At 43.0% G+C, this 18,185-nt stretch overlaps 1 protein-coding gene across 8 annotated transcripts in view; it reads right to left on the bottom strand.

Moving 5' to 3' along the window:
- The window catches only part of strbp (spermatid perinuclear RNA binding protein), a 126,340-nt gene that overhangs the window by 47,019 nt on the left and 61,136 nt on the right, over positions 1-18,185 (bottom strand). For all 8 annotated transcript variants that reach the window (XR_015928946.1, XR_015928947.1, XM_088615300.1 and 5 more), the window contains 7 exons: positions 12,999-13,216; positions 12,506-12,671; positions 11,006-11,150; positions 7,095-7,189; positions 6,619-6,714; positions 4,778-4,889; positions 2,221-2,318 (listed from right to left, as the gene is read on the bottom strand). Coding sequence is in view for 6 of the 8 variants with exons in the window: in XM_088615300.1 (XP_088471426.1) it covers positions 2,221-2,318; positions 4,778-4,889; positions 6,619-6,714; positions 7,095-7,189; positions 11,006-11,150; positions 12,506-12,671; positions 12,999-13,216 (930 nt within the window). In the remaining 2 variants the exon portion in view is untranslated. The remainder of the gene's footprint in view (positions 1-2,220; positions 2,319-4,777; positions 4,890-6,618; positions 6,715-7,094; positions 7,190-11,005; positions 11,151-12,505; positions 12,672-12,998; positions 13,217-18,185) is intronic.

Raw genomic sequence — 18,185 nt, 5'->3', positions numbered from 1 at the left:
TTGCGAAGACTAAGAGTGTTTGGGGTTCGACAGGAAATAATGCTACTCTTCTACCATACTGTAATCGAGACCATTATCAGTTATAGTATAACAGTGTGGTTTGGTAATTTATCAGTTCAATTGAGATCTCAAATTACCCGTCTCATCCCAACAGCTCTGAAGGTCATGGGAGTGAAACAGCACCTCTCCCTGCAGACAATCTTTGAAAAAGCCGTAATCAAACTGGCAGAAAAAATGAGATCGGATCCTTCCCACATCCTCAATTCTGAATACCAACTCCTTCCTTCTGGCAAACGTTTAAGGGTTCACAAATGTAAGTCAAACAGATACAAATGTTCCTTTGTTCCACTATCCATTAAAGCTGTCAATGCAAATGGCAAGGATAAACAGTTTTTGACTTTCACAATCCACTTGTGTGCAATATGTTTTGTAATGTGTTATAAATGTTATATGTGTTATACATGTGCAATAGAGTAAGGTGCAATGTTTTTTTGGAGTGCGTGCATTATATTTAAATGTACAGAAGTGCTGTGTGCCCACAAAACCTTTCCCTCAGGGGACAATCCTGTGAAATATTTAGGGGTCTATTATGATGGGGTTGCTTTGCATCAACAGGTCCTGGCCTCTTTGTTATGATATGGGAAATCATGAACTCCAACATGCATCACAGCATTTTGGACAGATTTCTGTTTTCAAGAAAGCTCTAGCCCAACGGAAAATTGACATTCCAACATGAAAACGATCCAAAGAGTATACGAAAACAACAAACAAATGGTTAACTACACACAAAAAAAATGTTCGGTCCTTGCCGTCTCAAGATCCAGACCTTAATCCCACTGAACATTTGTGAGTCTAACGAAAGATGGCTGAAAGACAATTCTACATGGAGAGATGTGCACAAATTTCCTCTCTGAAGTGCCAGATCCTCATAGCAAACTACAGGAGGTATGTAGTCTGTGGAATTTGTGCCAAGGGAGGATTAACAAAATACCACAGAAGTGTAAAGAAAAGTGACCCTTGTGTTTTCTGGACTGGACTAATGAATTATGACAAACAAGATTTTGTCCAATGTTACTAAGATTGCGGAATAACATTTTTAAAATTCAAGCAGGAAACATTATCCAGTCTGCAAAATATTTAACGTTTACTGTTCCTATTTTATCAGGGGTATGAATACATTTGGAGGGCAGCTGTTAAATATTATAATGTAATACAGTATTGTGATTGCTCAAAACAATTTTAACGGGGCAACTAATTGGCCAAAAATCCAAAAAAACGCTACACTCGATCTGAAAGCAAAACACAACCTAAAATACAGGCACTCATTCCTTAATTTCTGGAATGATGTCATGTAATTGCATTACACGAACGAATGGGAAAGCCCCAAAAAGAACTAGATGTCAAATGCGTTTTGTAAATAGTGGACTAAACCAGTTTGGGTTAAGTACTAATAGAGGCTGATAAACCTCTGAGGGCACAGAAAACAAAGAAAGCTAACAATTAGAAAGCCTTGTTTTTCTCATTCGATCATGCAAATCAACATTCCCCCTCTGCTTCCTAGACCAGCCCAGTACTTTAGTCCCTTTTTTAACACAAGCTTTTTATTTAACACTGCAGTTACATATCCGCTTCCATGAAAACTACCTCATATTGCATCTAAATGCTGAGGTCAGGTGCCTCCTCATCTCCAAACCTTTAATCTCAGCAACAGAAAGAAGCTGTCTGTTCCAGACTGCAGCCAGCTCTCAAGAAACACATCTAGTCCAGTTCACCTTACTTGATGGTGGCGTTATTATTACACAGCATCAATTATTGTCAGTGAGACACCTGGATCCAGGCAAAAATTGATTTTCAACAGCTGTGTTATGTCGTTTTAAACGTGATGCTTAAAATAGATCTACAAACACTGAATCGATATGCATTCCCATGATCTGCAATCTGGAGGCCATCTTTGTGTTTTTGGTAGGGTTCTCCAACCTAGGATGGGGGTGGCAGTCATTCTAAAGGCGTTAATGACTACCACACTGCCGTGTAAATTAATTCAGACCTAATGCGAAATGCACACTTGCTCGGATCGCAAAACGCTGCATTTTGAAAGAGTTCTCAAGTCAGTAACTCCTTTAATCTTAAACAGCAAGGTGAGATCAGCTTCGCTCTTCTGTAAATACCATGGCAGATGGATTAGGCTGCTAAGCTATGGCCCCAACAGCTTGATCATACCTGAGCGCTGTGCGTGATGTCTTCTCCCTGCTGCTCTGTCATATTAGATAGCGTATTTGTGGGTTCTTTTTCACACGGGTCATGTAAACCTGGTCCACCTGAAAACAAAAGACAAAACATATGAATAAAAATAAAGCTTTCAAACTTAAGAGTTAAGGTTGGGAATACAAGTACATACAGTGTATATATATATAAATGTATTTTGGCCGATTTCAGATTGACATCAAAAGCTAAGAAAGGGTATTTCCAAAACAAGACAAGCACTAATCTGCTGGGCCTACCAAGCACATGAAATCCCCAAATAGGAAAAAACACTTACAGCCACTAAAAAAGGAATGATCTCAGACCACCAGAAACACAACTGTGACAAGATGGCAATGCCATGATGAAGTACACAAGGCAGACCTTGCATGTCTTACAGGACGTGTCCTTGAGGGCTCTTTAGGTGGTGACAGAAAGGATTTGTCTGAAGAGACATGGCCTGTGTGTGTGAGTGGTACACAACTCCACAGAGCAGTCTGGACACGTACCAAACTCTGCTGGGCAGCAAAACCGCGAGTGAGGACAATGCTGGGTTGTCGTCTTTTTGTCGAATCAACCAGCAAGGACTGCCAATTCCTTTTTTTTTATTACGACCCATCTGGAAATGCCAGTAGTGTCCAAGCATCACATGCGCCCGTTGTGTCTCTGTACTCATGTACTCAGGGATCAGGAAGCAGAGAGACACACTATACTGACACACCTGTCCATCATCTTTGATGGAGTGATGCACAGGAGGAACAGTGACATGAAAGGAGTGGAATATTTCTCTAGGAATGCAAATATTCTGGAAACTAAGAAACATGATGTTTATAAGTCCGGAAGAATTCAAGACTACTAATTAGGTTTTCATCACTATACCATGTTTAATAAAAAAAGAAAACTAAGACTTGTCCATTGATACAACAGCCTAAACAGTGCGTTTCAAACCTAGTACAGTAGAAACCTGATTAGTGCTTAATGGACCCCTGGAACCCAAACCATCTACAACCTGATTATATGCGTGATGAGATGCATCACTTATTATTTTTAAAAAAAACATCCAGGGCAGGCAGGATGAAAACCGCTCAGCTTTTTCAAGTCACCAGAAACAAGTTATACATTTTTAATCACTTGTTTTAAAGGATTTTTCAATCTGAAAATATCACTTCATGTTTCATCTTGCTGCTGCGACCCAGCTCTCTGTAGGGTCAGCAGGGGGCTAATGAGGAAAGACATGATTCACAGACGTATATTTTTGACAAGGACACAAAAAATTAAGGCGGCTTCATTTGGACTTTTGGAGTTTAGAAGCCTTCTTCGTCATTTACCAACCTTCGCTTAAAAGCCTGTAAGTATTACCTAGTGTTTACACATCTTCCCTGAGGAATCACATACAAGACAGGATACCAGGTCATTATTGGCAAGAAAATAGCTGACCATTCCCCTACTGATATCGCCACCAGCCATACCACTCTGCATATGATCATATGTATATGATTTTTCTTTATGTATGCCAACTCCGATTTTTTGGGGCAAATTCCAGTTGGCTTTTCCATAATCGTAATCCAGAAGCAACAGCAGCCAGCAGCCATATCACCCTGCAACTCACAACTGGTAGCCCCACAGAAGCTCAGCAGGTGTGAGCCTGGTCAGTACCTGGATGGGAGACCTCCTGGGGAAAAGTAAGGTTGCTGCTGGAAGAGGTGTTAGTGGGGCCAGTAGGGAGTGCTCACCCTGCGGTCCATGTGGGTCCTAATGCCCCAGTATAGTGACGGGGACACTATACTGTAAAATGGGTGCCATCTTTCGGATGAGACGTAAAACCGAAGTCCTGACTCTCTTTGGTCATCCCAGGGCGTTTCTTGAAAAGAGTAGGGGTGTAACCCCGGCGTCCTGGCCAAATTTGCCATTGGCCCTCACCAATCCTGGCCTCCTAATAATCCCCATCTATGAACTGGCTTCATTACTCTGCTCTCCTCCCTACTGATAGCTGATGTGTGGTGAGCGTTCTGGCGCACTATGGCTGCTGTCGCATCATCCAGGTGGGGCTGCACATTGGTGGTGGTGGAGGGGATCCCCATGACCTGTAAAGTGCTTTGAGTGGAGTGTCCAGAAAAGCGCTATATAAGTGTAAGCAATTATTACCACTCCCATACCCCTCAATGAGAGTCCTCACCAGTCATCTATCCAGCAGAACTTTTAGATTTCAAAACCCATGGCCTCATATCACTGAGCCACTGACTGTTGTGAAAGGAAACCAGCCAGTAATACATTTTCCTGGTTCTCCAAGAAAGCTAATGCCTACAGATGGGCAGCCAATACTGGCAATGCATCGGAATGTACCGAGAGAGAAATAATATTTTATTTGACCAGCTGTCTGGCTGGGTGAGCACATTTGTCCTGCGGCCACCCAAACACAGATCCCACAAAAAGCCAGCAGAGTCCTGGAGATGACTCATGGCAAAGATTTCCTGAGCAGTTCTGACCAGATGCATCACATCCTCCCTCCCTCCAGTCCTGATCCCAAGAAAGCTACCTGGGAGCAGAATTCCAGAGGCCAGACACTCCATCACACGACGAAGGGCTTCCCCAGCTCCCAGTGGCCTGTTGCACGTTGCTATGGCCTTTTCACAGATCAGCTCAAGGGGCTGGGGAAACAAAAGTTGACACCGAAGCCAAGGAATGAGCATTTAACATCAAGCTCTGGCAGAACAAAAGAGTCTCATAACATCCGCTCTTTAAAAAACCCCATCTAGAACCGCTAATTATTTATTCTTTTGAACCCGCCCTCCCACTGCTCACAAACATGGATGAACTCTACAATCTGTATTCCCAAACCCTGGAGGACCCTGCGCACCCTCCTCCAGAACAACCACTGTCAGGGTCTTCCCACCATTTTGCACACTACGAGCCACCCAGCACCTGCAGCAGAGTGACCTTCGAATGGAAGGGCAATACTGTTCTAACTGGGAAAACTGCAAGCTCTTAGGCACCCAGCAGGCCATAGCCATCACCTTTGTGTGTCTCTCCGCGGACATGCTGGCCAACACAAGGCCAACCAGCCTTAGCAGTGTAAGGCTAACTGTGACATCATGCAGCCCTTCCTGCTCACTAGTCACTATCATGTCTAATGTAATACGATGTACAAGTACAGGTTGTGTAGCAGACATTTCATGGCAGAAATGTTCCAATGTGATCTGCATGCAGAGTTAACAAGTTCTATTAAATCGGTAAAACCACCTCGAAATCAATTGTCTACTGCATTAGTAGAGATGTATTCACCAGCCTGCTTCTTTACTGTGTAATAGAGACACTTCAAGTTATTAGACTTTTGTTGCCTCTGAATCGCAGAATATGGCGCTGCGCACACCCGGAAACCTGTCTAATTTGAGATGTAAATTCGAGGTTACTGAAGTGCACTCATGATTGCTGATCATTTCTAACCCCAAAAAATAAAAACCGCATTGCAGTTCCCCTTTAAGAATGACTGCTTGGACTGGTTTGGCCAGTGAGGAGTCCATTGCTGAGTATTTCGAACCATCAATAATAATCATCAACCACTCGGTAGGAGTTTATTACCATGAATCCCAACCTGTAAGTGATCTTGAGTCACAGCACTAGATGCAACTCTTCTCTCTAAATGAAATTTAGTCACCCTATCGCAGTTATTCCCCAAACCCCGAGCCACACAGTGCTGTCAGAGAGGGCTGCATGCCATTAACCCGTTCTCTTGCTGCATGAGAATTCGATGTTTGTGCACGTCCTGGGGAATTAAGTTACCACAACAGTTTCATGTTTCTTCTTGTCCTAACCAAGACAAAAGCGCTCCCACACTGTCAAACCATACCAACAAGAGGGGACAAGTGACTGCCTCTTGTTTTTAATCTCGTAGGTCCTTATGTTTAATAATTAAGCAAACCTGCTTAATAGTGTTGCCTTACAAGTTCTTTTCTTAAATAACAAATTAATATCATTCAATCGCTCGTATTGGAAAAGCAGGCAGTTTGTAACGGATCTTTTCTCCTAGGATTTCATGACCCTTATTGCCACATGGTTGGGTGGCTTGCTCCGTACTCTCACACTCATCTGGATAAAGAAGTGTCTCCTGTTCTCGGTTTTAAAGGCACTTCTGTTTAGGCTGCACTAGTGACTTTGGTATGTATTTCAGTGTTCATTCAAGAAGCTGACTGGGTTGAATACTTGAACTAGATCCTCTTACAATCTTCTTTGTTCCAAGGCTAAAAAGGTTCATTTTTCATTGAAAAATCTTTGATTTGAGGTTCACTTTCGATCCCCCTTCTTCCATCAAAGACGTTGCATCTTCCCCTGTTGGAAAATCAGTTAGTGCCAATTCACGTTTCCAGACTTAACACTCACCCATCCTTTCAATGGCTCCCAGGCTGGTACTCTGCTGCACAAATCACGCAGAATACGAAGGACTATTACACACGACTTTAAGCCGTTAACTCTTGCCTAAAAAAAGACAGAATGATGGCAAAAGGTGGGCTGGAGTCAGGAATAGCATTTTCTGGGAAAGGGGACAAGTTCGGACTCGTTATGCATGTTTCAAAGATGCTGCATGGCCGATTTCATGCAATCAACAGGGAAGGGAAGGAGGCAAAACAGTAAAATAAAGCATATCTGATTGTCTGGGAAAGCAGGTGCAAAGTAAATGGTAATGATTGCTTTTGTAGCCTTATGATAGCTACTAATTTGTTTTACCTGTTTCTGAAACTTTAAGTACAAACGACACAAAAGAACAAGAGGCGAAATTCGGGTCTTTGGGTTTTACACTTTCATTTAAAAAAGGTCATAAGGCTACAATAACAATAAGGTAAGAACAAAGAGCCAACCTGAAACCATTTGGCATGTCGCAGAGACGCCAAGGCCTTAAGACATTTCTGCCTGTCCAGTAAGTCCAGAGGATCTTTCATGGCAACATTTTCGACTGGTAAAAAGAACGGGATAAAAAAAAAGACAGATACGATTTGACCAAGGGGGGTTTCTGTCACAGTAGAGGGAGAGTGGCAGCATTCTAATAATTAACACTCCCAGTGATTTGATTTTCGTTTTTTTTTAAAATGATTTCTCAAGTGCACAGCGGTTACTATTGTAACAGCCATTAAAAGTAATACGAACATATGCAACTAAAGTAAAAAAGCATTCATTTGATATGCAAATCAATGACCACAGCTATGTCTGCACTGGATTATCGAATGTTTTCCACTTCACCAGATGTAGAAATAACAGCATCGCGCTTTTTACCTGAGGGGCTAATGAGTGATGACAGAGATGAGCTGTATAATCATTTACAGCCATAGTCGGTTAAGTTTTTCAGCACAAAAAAACCTGCAACAGACACACAACCCGTGTAAACTAAAGATACTGATTCAAGCCATTCTTTAAGCAAGGTTATCAATTTAGCATAGATTTAACTTGTCTCCCAACCATGAATTCTAGAGCTCTTCCTCACAGAGCATCAGATTAAAAACAAATGAGTCATCTTCCATCTTTTAGACAAGCACTTCATTTCATGACAAATCTAGTTTATTTTAGAAGCATGTCATTTAGCAAGGAGCTCTTTAGACTTTTTTAGAGAAAGCGCTTTTGGCCTTTTAATGCTGCTCAAAAATAACAGGAAACAAAACTTCTTGAAGACGGACAGGAATTTTGTGCTTGTGTTACCAAGTGCAGCATTAATCAATGGCAAAGACCGTAAGCTAAAAATACATGCCTAGCATCGCTATCAAGTAGGACTCTACAATTAAAATTAGAATTCCATTTCTAAAGACATTTTTTAAATTTACCACTGTGTAGTAAAATGGGGCTTTTAAATATTAAATCCATTTCAGATTCAACTAACAGCCAATCTTAAGAAAGCAAATAAACTAATAATCTCTTGAAAATGTACTGAAAGCAACTAGTAAAAGCCACTGTTTTTCGCTTCTTCAGAAAGACATCCACAACACATAACAAATTTGCGAATGTCTCCTCCTTTGGAGTGCTGCTGAGCTGTCTGCTTTAGAAAGCCCCATTAAGTGGAGCCTGTGCTCATTAGGCACGTTAACTTTGGGAATAAAAGAAAGAATTGCTTTGATCGCTCCAGGTTAAGTACTTGGCAGGCTCTGCAGGTTGACATTGGCTTCTGTACGTCCGGTTGTCTTAACAGATGAATAAAGCGCGATGCTGTTATTTTTTAACCCGCTGGTGTAGCAGATATTTATGTTGTTCTGGTCCAGCATTTTAAGCGTTTCAGTGATCTGTTTCTCAGATGAGCAATCTTATGCTCTGTTTACCAGAGGCAGCAAGCAGACGTGAGGTGAGGAGAACCCCACACAGGGTTTTTCCCTGTGAGGCCTTTTCAGACAAAATGAGATTCCAACAACATAAACATCTGATACAGAGTACACCATTATTGTAGGTCAGGGCAATATTATACACTGCTGCAGATGAGTGGTTAAGAGGCTTTAAAACTCTGAGTTAGACAATGGACAAGGTGACAGACTGCAAAACAGATACTACACAGTTCAGGACACCCAGGAAAATCAAATCAATTGAATTAATCTCTGTATGACTGCTGTGCGAACTGTATAAATGTTTTGGAGTACTAAGTGCCAACAAGATCACTGGATACTTTACTTAAGAGCACATTTCCACCTCCGTTATTTTTTTTAAAAAAAGAGAGGCTGATTGCACACAGAAGAAAAACCAACTTGATAGTTTTGATCTAGACTCTAGTAGTGCACAACCTGTTTTGCAGTCAGTCAGCATTTTGTGCAAGTTCTACAAAAATGGACGAAGAGGAGAACAGAAGAATCAGGCAGTGAAAAAAGGTCAACTTGCACCAAATTCCCTCGAAATCGAACCGGAGGACTATGGTGCCTTCATGCTCTGCACCACTAAAAGCTTCAAAACTGTCTACAGTCCTTTATGGGGAGCGTTTGGACAAACCTATATCAAAAATTTAAACAAGTGTCCCAAGAATTCATCACATAGGTTTGAATCTACCACAGGAAAAAGAAAATGGAAATAAATGCCTGGTGAAAATAGCCAGATTTTACAGGGCACAGTGAAAACTGGAAAAATCATTTAATGTTAAAACCTGAAAACAAAGATTTCACAGCTTGCAGTACAGTGCTTTTGGAATGGCGGATGTTTATAATTAGCTACCAGCAAGAGAATGTCATTAGCTATTTTTTGTTGCATTGTTTAAGAGTCCTTTTCTTCTTTTTCCCTAGTCCGTGCTTCTAGAAGGATCTTAAAACATCTAAATGACAAAGCATTCAGCAAACTTGCAGATTCTAAACGGTTACGTACTGGCATGAATTTGTCTAAAACAAAAGCACAGACAATAATGCTCTGCAGGGCATGAAGGAGAAAACACCACTCTTATTTGAGAAACGTACAATGATAAAAAAAAAACACCACTGAAAGCTGCCTCATTTCATTACCTCTCGCCTTGATTAGTGACCAAAAATAAATAAATAAAAGGAACACCAAGTGTACTACGTGAAATTGTGACATGCCACCTTGAGCAGGTAACACCTTTTTCTTTTTAAAAAAAACAAAAATTCACCAATCACAAACTCTTCCAGAATGCACATGCTATAATAGGAAGGCCCAGGATCTGCTCCGAGTAAGGTGTCGCCAGAATTTCACCAAGTACAGCAAATAGAAAGGAAAGCAAGTAGCCAAGGGACTTGTAGCATATCTAAAAATGGGAGAACAGCCAGTGGGGTCCCATCGTGCCCAGGTGGGCTCAGCTGCCTCCGATCCCATGACAGAGAGTGGCCAGTTGGTCAAAGGTCTGACAGAGTCCAGTAATGCTTGGCAAGCTACCAGGGACAGGCTTTGGAGGCTGAAGCAACAAAATGACTAGTAAGTAAACAAAATTGAGAAAAGAAGTATTAGTCATCTCTCTCCCCCCCCCCGACCTATGGCAATTTTTCTTGACTTTTTAGACCAAGCCCGACGCAGACAAGGCTGTGTTTAGGAATACAAGTGGTGGAGGAGTGGAAAGGGGGGTAACAAGCGATGAACAGTTTTGCCACAGGTTCAGTTGCGCGTTAAGATCACATCAACAACCTTCTGCAGTTCTTCAGCCCGTATTTGCAGCCCAGAGATTTCCCCGAGTCAAATACAATTCTCATACCAGGATTAGGAATCATTTTAGGGATGGGGCTGGCCGAATTTTCCCCACTTACCTTTATTTATTTTTATTTGGGCAACAATTCTGAGCATCTTTTTAAGTCTCTGCAAGCGGGGCTCTGTCATTACGGTTTCCAAGGCATTAGGCCAACATTTGCTATGCTTGGTTAGAGTGGTCATCTATTCTGGGGGAAGGATGGGAGAGCTGGACCTTTTGGTTTGGATTTGAAGGGGGAGCACGATGCAACATCTACATTAATTTCAAACTGCGCACAAAAAACAAATCAGGCCTTACAGAACTGCTCATGGTCAGACCTGGATAATGAGCTCGGAGAGTCGGAAGACTACATGCTCCATATTGTCGGATCACAGCTTGCCCTTTTCCCCAGCGGGGCCCTGCTCATGATGCTTTATTGGGACGCCCCACGCATGACTTATCTTTCCCACATCCCATCCCACCACCGCGTTGAAACCCGAAAACCTGCCGGGACCGTTTCAGAACCGAAATCCGTCTGGTGACGCGACTGGGAGGCGAAAGCAAAAACGCCGGCGCTGCCCTCCCCCGCGAATCCCCCTTCGGCAAGAGCCGGCGGGAACTCCCCCCAGCCCCGTGTACCTTCGGCTCTCTTCTCCAGGTCGTCCCTCATCTGGAGGGAGGTGAGAATCACCTTCAGGGTTAGCTTGGGCTCTTTTGTGTTGCAGACCAATATCGCGGCTTCCTCCGCGCACTTCCGGACTTCGTAGTGGTCTTCTGTGAGTTTCTGAAAAGCCGAGCACAGCAGGGATGACAACGTCCAGCCTGTGGCGGCGGCAAGACTGCATGTTCGGCCATGCGAACGAAGGGGAAAGAATGCAGGAAGAACTGCAGCCTCATCACTCCATCCCACGTTTTTAAAAAGCAAAAAAAAAATAAATCTGCTACACTAACATGCTACTTATTTTCGTTCTCTTGCGGATTTCTTTACAAGTCGGGCAGCGGTGGGGATAATAGACACATTTTAATTATCGAAAACTGCTTGCAAAAAAACAATGTTTGAAATATTGTAGCACTGCTACCATTTTTGCGTCAGTGAAGTAATTCAGTGTTCGCCACGACATAAAACTAGCTATTCCAAACAACCTAGCTGCAGATGACATGAAAATGTCAACTTTCACCATGGGGTATATAATTAAAGAAGCCGCACATACAAGCGATTGCCCTTCTTACACAAAACCAAAGTACACAGGGATCACTCTTTTTACAGGCAAGCACAAGTCGTACCAACAGGCCGTTTTTATTTTAAATGGTCTTTACCACAATGGCATGCATGCAGTATAGGAATGCCATCTTTACAAGAAGCATGTGGAACACCCTGGCTTGAAATTGGTTGTATTCATCTCTGCTGACATGTATTCAACCAAGGACTCATTTAGCTCATGATATTTTGACAGAGCAGAACCCAATTATGCGGTGTTTCAATTAGGCGCAGTGCTATATTTCAATGATGAAGGTGTTTTCTTTTTCCGCATAAAGCTAAGCTGACTTTCGTTCACTCAGTAAAAACACTGCCAAAAACTTGTATAAATATTCAAACACCCGCAACAAGACAAACGCAATTGGATCATTTCTAAAGACAGGATGTGAGTTGATGCCGAAGGAGACATCTGTCTGGTAACAAAAGGCTATTTCTTAATGAAATCCTTCAAAGGATTAGGTATTTAAAGCCTGACAAAAAGGGATATTTTAAAGTCCCATTACTTAAGATACAGTAAGCATCTGAAAAGTACCATAAACAAACGCATGAAAAAAACGGTTTCCTTTTCCACTACTGCATCCAATTAGGCTGCCTCTTGGGTATCGTTTCAGATTCATTATCCAACATCACTCATTAAGAAAACCACCGTTATTTTCCCCTTTATCTCAAGATCTTGCCCTGCACTGATGCATTTTTCTCAGCATTTGCATTTTTCGAACAAATTGCCAGGTGATTTGGGCTTTCTGCTTGTTCTGTTGTTGTGGTCGAGACTTGATTAATGCCAGGTTTAAAAAATGCTGTCTTGTAAGCTGCAAAAAAAAAAAAAAAAACATCTCCAGGCAATTAATCATTCTGACAACAGCTTTCCTAAATTAACTCACCTGGATCTGTAGAGGAAGGTTGTCGCAGACTGTACATAATAAGGTCTCAGTGGGCTTCTCCCTGCACATGAGCACCAGCTCCAGGTCCATATCATCCTTTATCAGTAAACCCTTAGCAACTAGTCCAATTCTCATGACGCCACACAGGATCCCAGCGTTCTGTTCCCTGAATGAGGTAAACAGCCATTAACACCCTTAGCAAAAACCGAAGATGTCTTTCAAATGCAGCTAAAGCCGCTATCGGGCTGACCTAATTACAGAAACCTCCCGATTTCTTTCGCAAAATCCAAACAAAATCCTCTCGGCCAAACCAATAAAGCACACGGCAATATAAATCAAACCGCTTCAGTGATTAATCTCCCGAACCCATATTAGACGGGGGACATCAATATACGAACAAGCAGAGAACAGCAAAGGACCTGTTAAGGGAAGGACAAATAATGAAGGGACCCAGTTTATCAAAAGCTGGGTGAAAGCAGGGCAATGGACTCACTTCGGGTCGTTCTCTGTGGCTTCGTCCTTCTTGACGGCCGCCCCGGTCTCCTTGGCCGCCTGGTCGCCCTCGTCCAGCCAGTCGGAGACGTGTTTGAGCGCGCACTCCACCGTGGACACCAGGTTCTGCACGGCCTCCAGCTCCTCGGACGAGGGGTAGATCGTGGAGTGCTTGGCCATGACGTGGCGGTCATCGTTGGCGAACGACCGGATGGATCTCTGCGGGCCAAAAAGGTCAACGAGCGATCAAGACATGTCGTGGGGCGCGCTCGCGCAAAGCATCGCCGAAGCGGACTCAGATCTACGAGGCTGGAAGGAGGAAGAGTATCAGTTTAAGCAAAAAAAAAAAAAAGTCTGTTTATAGTAACTGTTACAGTATTCACAACCCAAACCTTTACAATTCTTACACATTTTACCCACAGTCCAGCACCGATTGACCCGCGGAAATCCTGCCTTTCACTAGCTTATCTTTAGCTGCCACGTAGCTAACTTCCAATCTGGGCTACCTACAAAACGTTCCTTTAGTTCTCCACCTTATCAACTGGGTAGTGGGGCTGCTGGTGCACAGTGGCTCCTGCACACCCACAATAGTTATGAAAACGAGCCGGGTGAGAGCAACCTCATTAGGCTCCTGCTTTTTCTGTGTCCGGTCTCTGGTGGCTTAAAAGATGCAAGCTGCAAAAAAAAGTAAATCTGGAAGTATGGTTGATACAGTGCAATGTCACCTTTTTCCTCAGGCAACTTTAGCACGCAGAGGACATTCTCGAAGGGGAGATCCATCTAAATGTTCAAACGGCAAAGCCAAGATGTCCTTTTCCTCTAAAGTGTCCTTGTGCACAGTCTTCGAACCACACAAACCCAGTCACACCCCCCTCTTTATAAGACAGATCATCTCAAACTATGTAGGACAGATGGACCCAGAAGGACCTAGGAGGGCAGCAAGACCCTTCTCACGCATTTGTCATAAGCAATATACATTCACAATTACTGCCCGCATCTTTCCCACTTGCCAGAAAATTTGAGAATTACCAGCTGACTGCTCCAATGAGCACAGATTGATGCCAGTCACCTGACACAAAGTCAGATCACTCCAGTGCGCTAATGTGCTCCACACACCGTGAAAGATCTCCTGAACGTGAACGCTCGAGTTACCTTCCCGCCAGCCCTTACCTTCCAGAGGGGCGGAATGGAAGATGATCTAGCCGCGAAAAGCACTTTGAACTTGATTTAAAATCAGGTCGCGCACAAGGTGAAGACTTCGGAGCCGTTCACCCAGAAGTATAATCGCACGCAAAATACCAAGAATGAAATGGCGCAGTTTCCTTTGGGATCACCACTCAGTGGGTGGGCTTATAGTGCGAGAAAGAAAACACTACAATTTTTGCACGACGCGACAAAAAATAAGTTTACAACAAAGCAAGACATACTGGGACTAAGATGAGAACAAGTTAAACTAATTTCTGAACCTGACGGCACTAATAAAATGGTTTTATCTGATCATCAACTGTTCATTACTATAATTTAATCAGCTTTTTTTCTTTTAGATGTAGTGCATTTATTTGACACATCCTCTCAACAGAGACTCGCTGCTCCTGATAAAGCTTTTTAGAAAAATAAATTAATTTTGAGAAGTAATCTGTTTATCTACTCCAGCAACAGGACAATGGAATTTTACTATCTCAGCGTCAAACTCTTCGTCAAAGAGGTACTCGGTACTACTGAGGATAAGCATTGTTCCTATTCTGAAAACTGAGGCTTTCATTTTAATGTAAAAAAAAAGAATACGTCTGCTGAAAATGTATGACTTGAAAAAATGCAAATCAAACTTTTTAAGATGTTGAATCTAGATGCCAGGCTGTTTTAAAAAAATACCAAATTCTTACATTATTTAGGTAGCAGGCTTAGTGTAAAAAAAAAAACATTGTGCATTAGTACAAAGAACTATCGTGCAGGGACAAAAAGGAAAAAATAAATGAATAAAATGATTTTGGCACAAGCTGGCCATGAAATCAAAATAGAGAACAGGCTACAGTGTGGATACAGAGGAGTAAAGTCAACACCCTCTTGGTTCTGAATTCAATATTTACAGTGCAAGTGGGTTACTGGCAATTTAGTGAAGCAGTCTGAGAGTGAACGTTTCTGCTGTAATACAGTGCGAGTGATACTGAAGGATGCAGGTGAGAGCAGAGGAAGGAGTGGTGTGAACAGGGGAAATCATGGGCAGGGCCACAGAGGGGCTGGGCAGGGCCACGTCACTCCACCGCTGAGTGAGGGGAGGGTTTGAATGGGCTCGGGGACGAAGAGGAGGAGCTGGGAGGGTAAGGAGGAGTGCAGACAGGCAGGAGCAAGCAGATCCACTCGGAAGACTACAGCTCAGAACTGGGAATCTGAGTCTTACAAGTGAAGCAAAAAGGAGCAGTAAAGGCAATGAAGAAAGAAGGAAGAAGGAAGAAGGAAGAAGAATTGCTTACACTTATATAGTGCTTTTCTGGACACTCCACTCAAAGCGCTTTACAGGTAATGGGGAATCCCACTACCAACACCAATGTGCAGCCCCACCTGGATGATGCAACAGCAGCCATAGTGCGCCAGAACGCTCCCCACACACCAGCTCTCAGTGGGGAGGAGAGCATTAGAGATAGGGATTATTAGGAGGCCATGATTGGTTAGGGCCAATGGGAAATTTGGCCGAGACGCCGGGGTTACACCCCTACTCTTTGAGAAACGCCCTGGGATTTTAATGACCACAGAGAGTCAGGACCTCTGTTTTACGTCTCACTATACTGGGGCATTAGGACCCACATGGACCGCAGGGTAAGCGCCCCCTGCTGGCCCCACTAACACCTGCTGGCATGAGAAAGTAACATGAGAAAAGTGAGCAAGGATGAAATGGGTGACCACCAAAGCTAATTACAGACTATGTACTATAAAGTTTGCAATTTGAGACTCCAGAAACCAAAGTGGTCATGTATGGCTTGACTTCCTTCATTTATATTTTACCTATACTACTGTCATCTCAGCTGTGGTGTCGTACCACTGTTACCATCCACACTGCGGGCTTTGTCAATGAAATCCGAATAACTGCATGACTCTAGAGGAACGCAATTTTCATTTTGTTCCCCCCATTCAAGTTAAAAAGGAAGATATATTTATCCCCGTTTAAAGGTTAACTAGACACAGAACCAATTCCCTGGAAGGGAAAAGCAAGAATTACAACCTCTAAACGTCAGAAACCACAAAAAGTTCAAAAAACTTTCGGATGACGGCAACCGATGTCTTCATTGGTTGGTAATCACAAGGTACTCAACAAAATCTGATCGTATCACATTCCCCTGAGGCTGGGTAGCCCATTGGCTGTGCTCTTTGCACCAGTGATCTTCCAAATGTGCACTGCTGTGTGTGATGAGCAGTTCGTGCACCGGACCCCAATGGTATCCCACTCGGTAGAGGTCTCAGTGGACTGGTTCTGAAGAAACGGGCTTTTTGCGCCCCAGGTTGAAATCTGTCATCAAATTGATTGGTAGTTGCTTGCTTGTTTTGCCTTGCACTTCAAACGAACCCATGGATATCCTTATCCCTGGAGTATGAGCTCCTGCACAATGTTGCCTTTTGCTGCTCAAGACTTCAGCTTAGACACTGCTACTCAAGAGCTCAGCCTCAGCTGCCTTGGTCAGTCCTGCTACACACTTCTCCTCTGTTTTAAAGTCACCGAGCTCTCCTTCTGCAGCCAAGCTAGCCAACAGCCTGGGAAACCAGGCCTTTCTAGCACGTCTACATCATTCACATGACCTTAACCATGCTGGGATGTCATTCATTTAATTAATGAGCCACACCTGTCTGGAAGCGGTGATCTCCGATGCTGGCAGATGTGTTTTCGCAAATAACCTAGTTAATACCGCATTTACAAAAGTAATACAGTTAAAACTGAACTGACTTTACTGGTTGCTTTAATGCTCCCTTTGAGATTATAAAACTAATAAATTAAAATGGAGCATTAACTTATAAGTACCTTGGCTTTCAGAGAGAAGGCCACATTTTACTATGTCCTTAAAAACCCAGTTGTACTACAAGGTCATTTCTAGGTTAGGCGAACGCTGTGTAATGGAGATGAAACAGGCCGTTTTTCAAAAAAATGTGGCAACACATTTCACAGTTCTTGATAGCAACATCTGTTTCCTGTCCGGGCAAGGCCGTAGCTTAACTACACAACCACAGACTCTTAATGTGGATATTCAGCTTTGCTGAACGATTGCGAAACAAAATACAGTTTCTGAGCAGGGAATAAGACTGGAGTACACAGAAACACACAATTACAGAACACATTTTGAGTACCATGCAGCTGATTCTGGGGAAGGCGATCATTTCTGTCCTAATGCAACACTTACGTGGGTACTAATTGCTTACTCCCTTGCTTGTATCAGCTTTTCCTGCCACAGGCAAGTTATGTTCAGTAGGCTGATGTTCCCAGTGTCTGTACAAACAGCAGCTGTAGGCATCATTATTACTCCGAGTACTGCACAACCCCAATTAGTAAGGCATTTGCTTTTATAATGTAACATTCAATCAACACACTAACAATAACCGTGAAGTATGATAAGGCAAATTCACGATGATAAACTCAGTATAGAGTGGGATTCTAATCCCTTCTGTCACAGTGGACTTACAAGTGCTTTATATACAAAAGGTATCTAATTTCTGAGGAGCTCTTCAACAGTCCAGGAAGTTTCATAACAGTTACCTTTTATATTCTAGTGTTAGAGAAGCTGTAGACAGATCTTTTTCAAAATGACACCTGTGCACATAAACGCATTATGCAGAAAGATGTACATTATGGGAGATAGGTGGGCAGCTGCGTCAGCATGCATAGGCTACAGAGGTACAAGTAATAGGTTTAATCCATGCTGAAAAGAGAAGAAAGAAAACATGTTTTGGCTGTGGAATAAACCTATCGTGGGTAATAACTATGTTGTATTGTACAGAAGATCAACCTGCAATGTCATCTGGGTTGTAAAAGTGCAAAAATAAGACGGATAGGTGGTCCCTTGTGCAGCTCTGTGTCCGGGGGAGGAATGCTGAGCCAGCTGTGCAGTCGGATCGCCTGGCAGGAACGCTGGAGAAGCACCCGCGTTCCCAAAGGATTTGGATAGAGTGGATAAGGGGTAGGCTGTGCCTCAGTGGGCATCGCTGG

This window comes from Lepisosteus platostomus, chromosome 21 (assembly GCF_059453375.1).
Source record: "Lepisosteus platostomus isolate fLepPlt1 chromosome 21, fLepPlt1.hap1, whole genome shotgun sequence".
Classification (NCBI taxonomy): Eukaryota; Metazoa; Chordata; class Actinopteri; order Semionotiformes; family Lepisosteidae; genus Lepisosteus; species Lepisosteus platostomus.
Note: the sequence above shows the minus strand (reverse complement) of the source record. Positions and strands in the feature narration are given on the sequence as shown.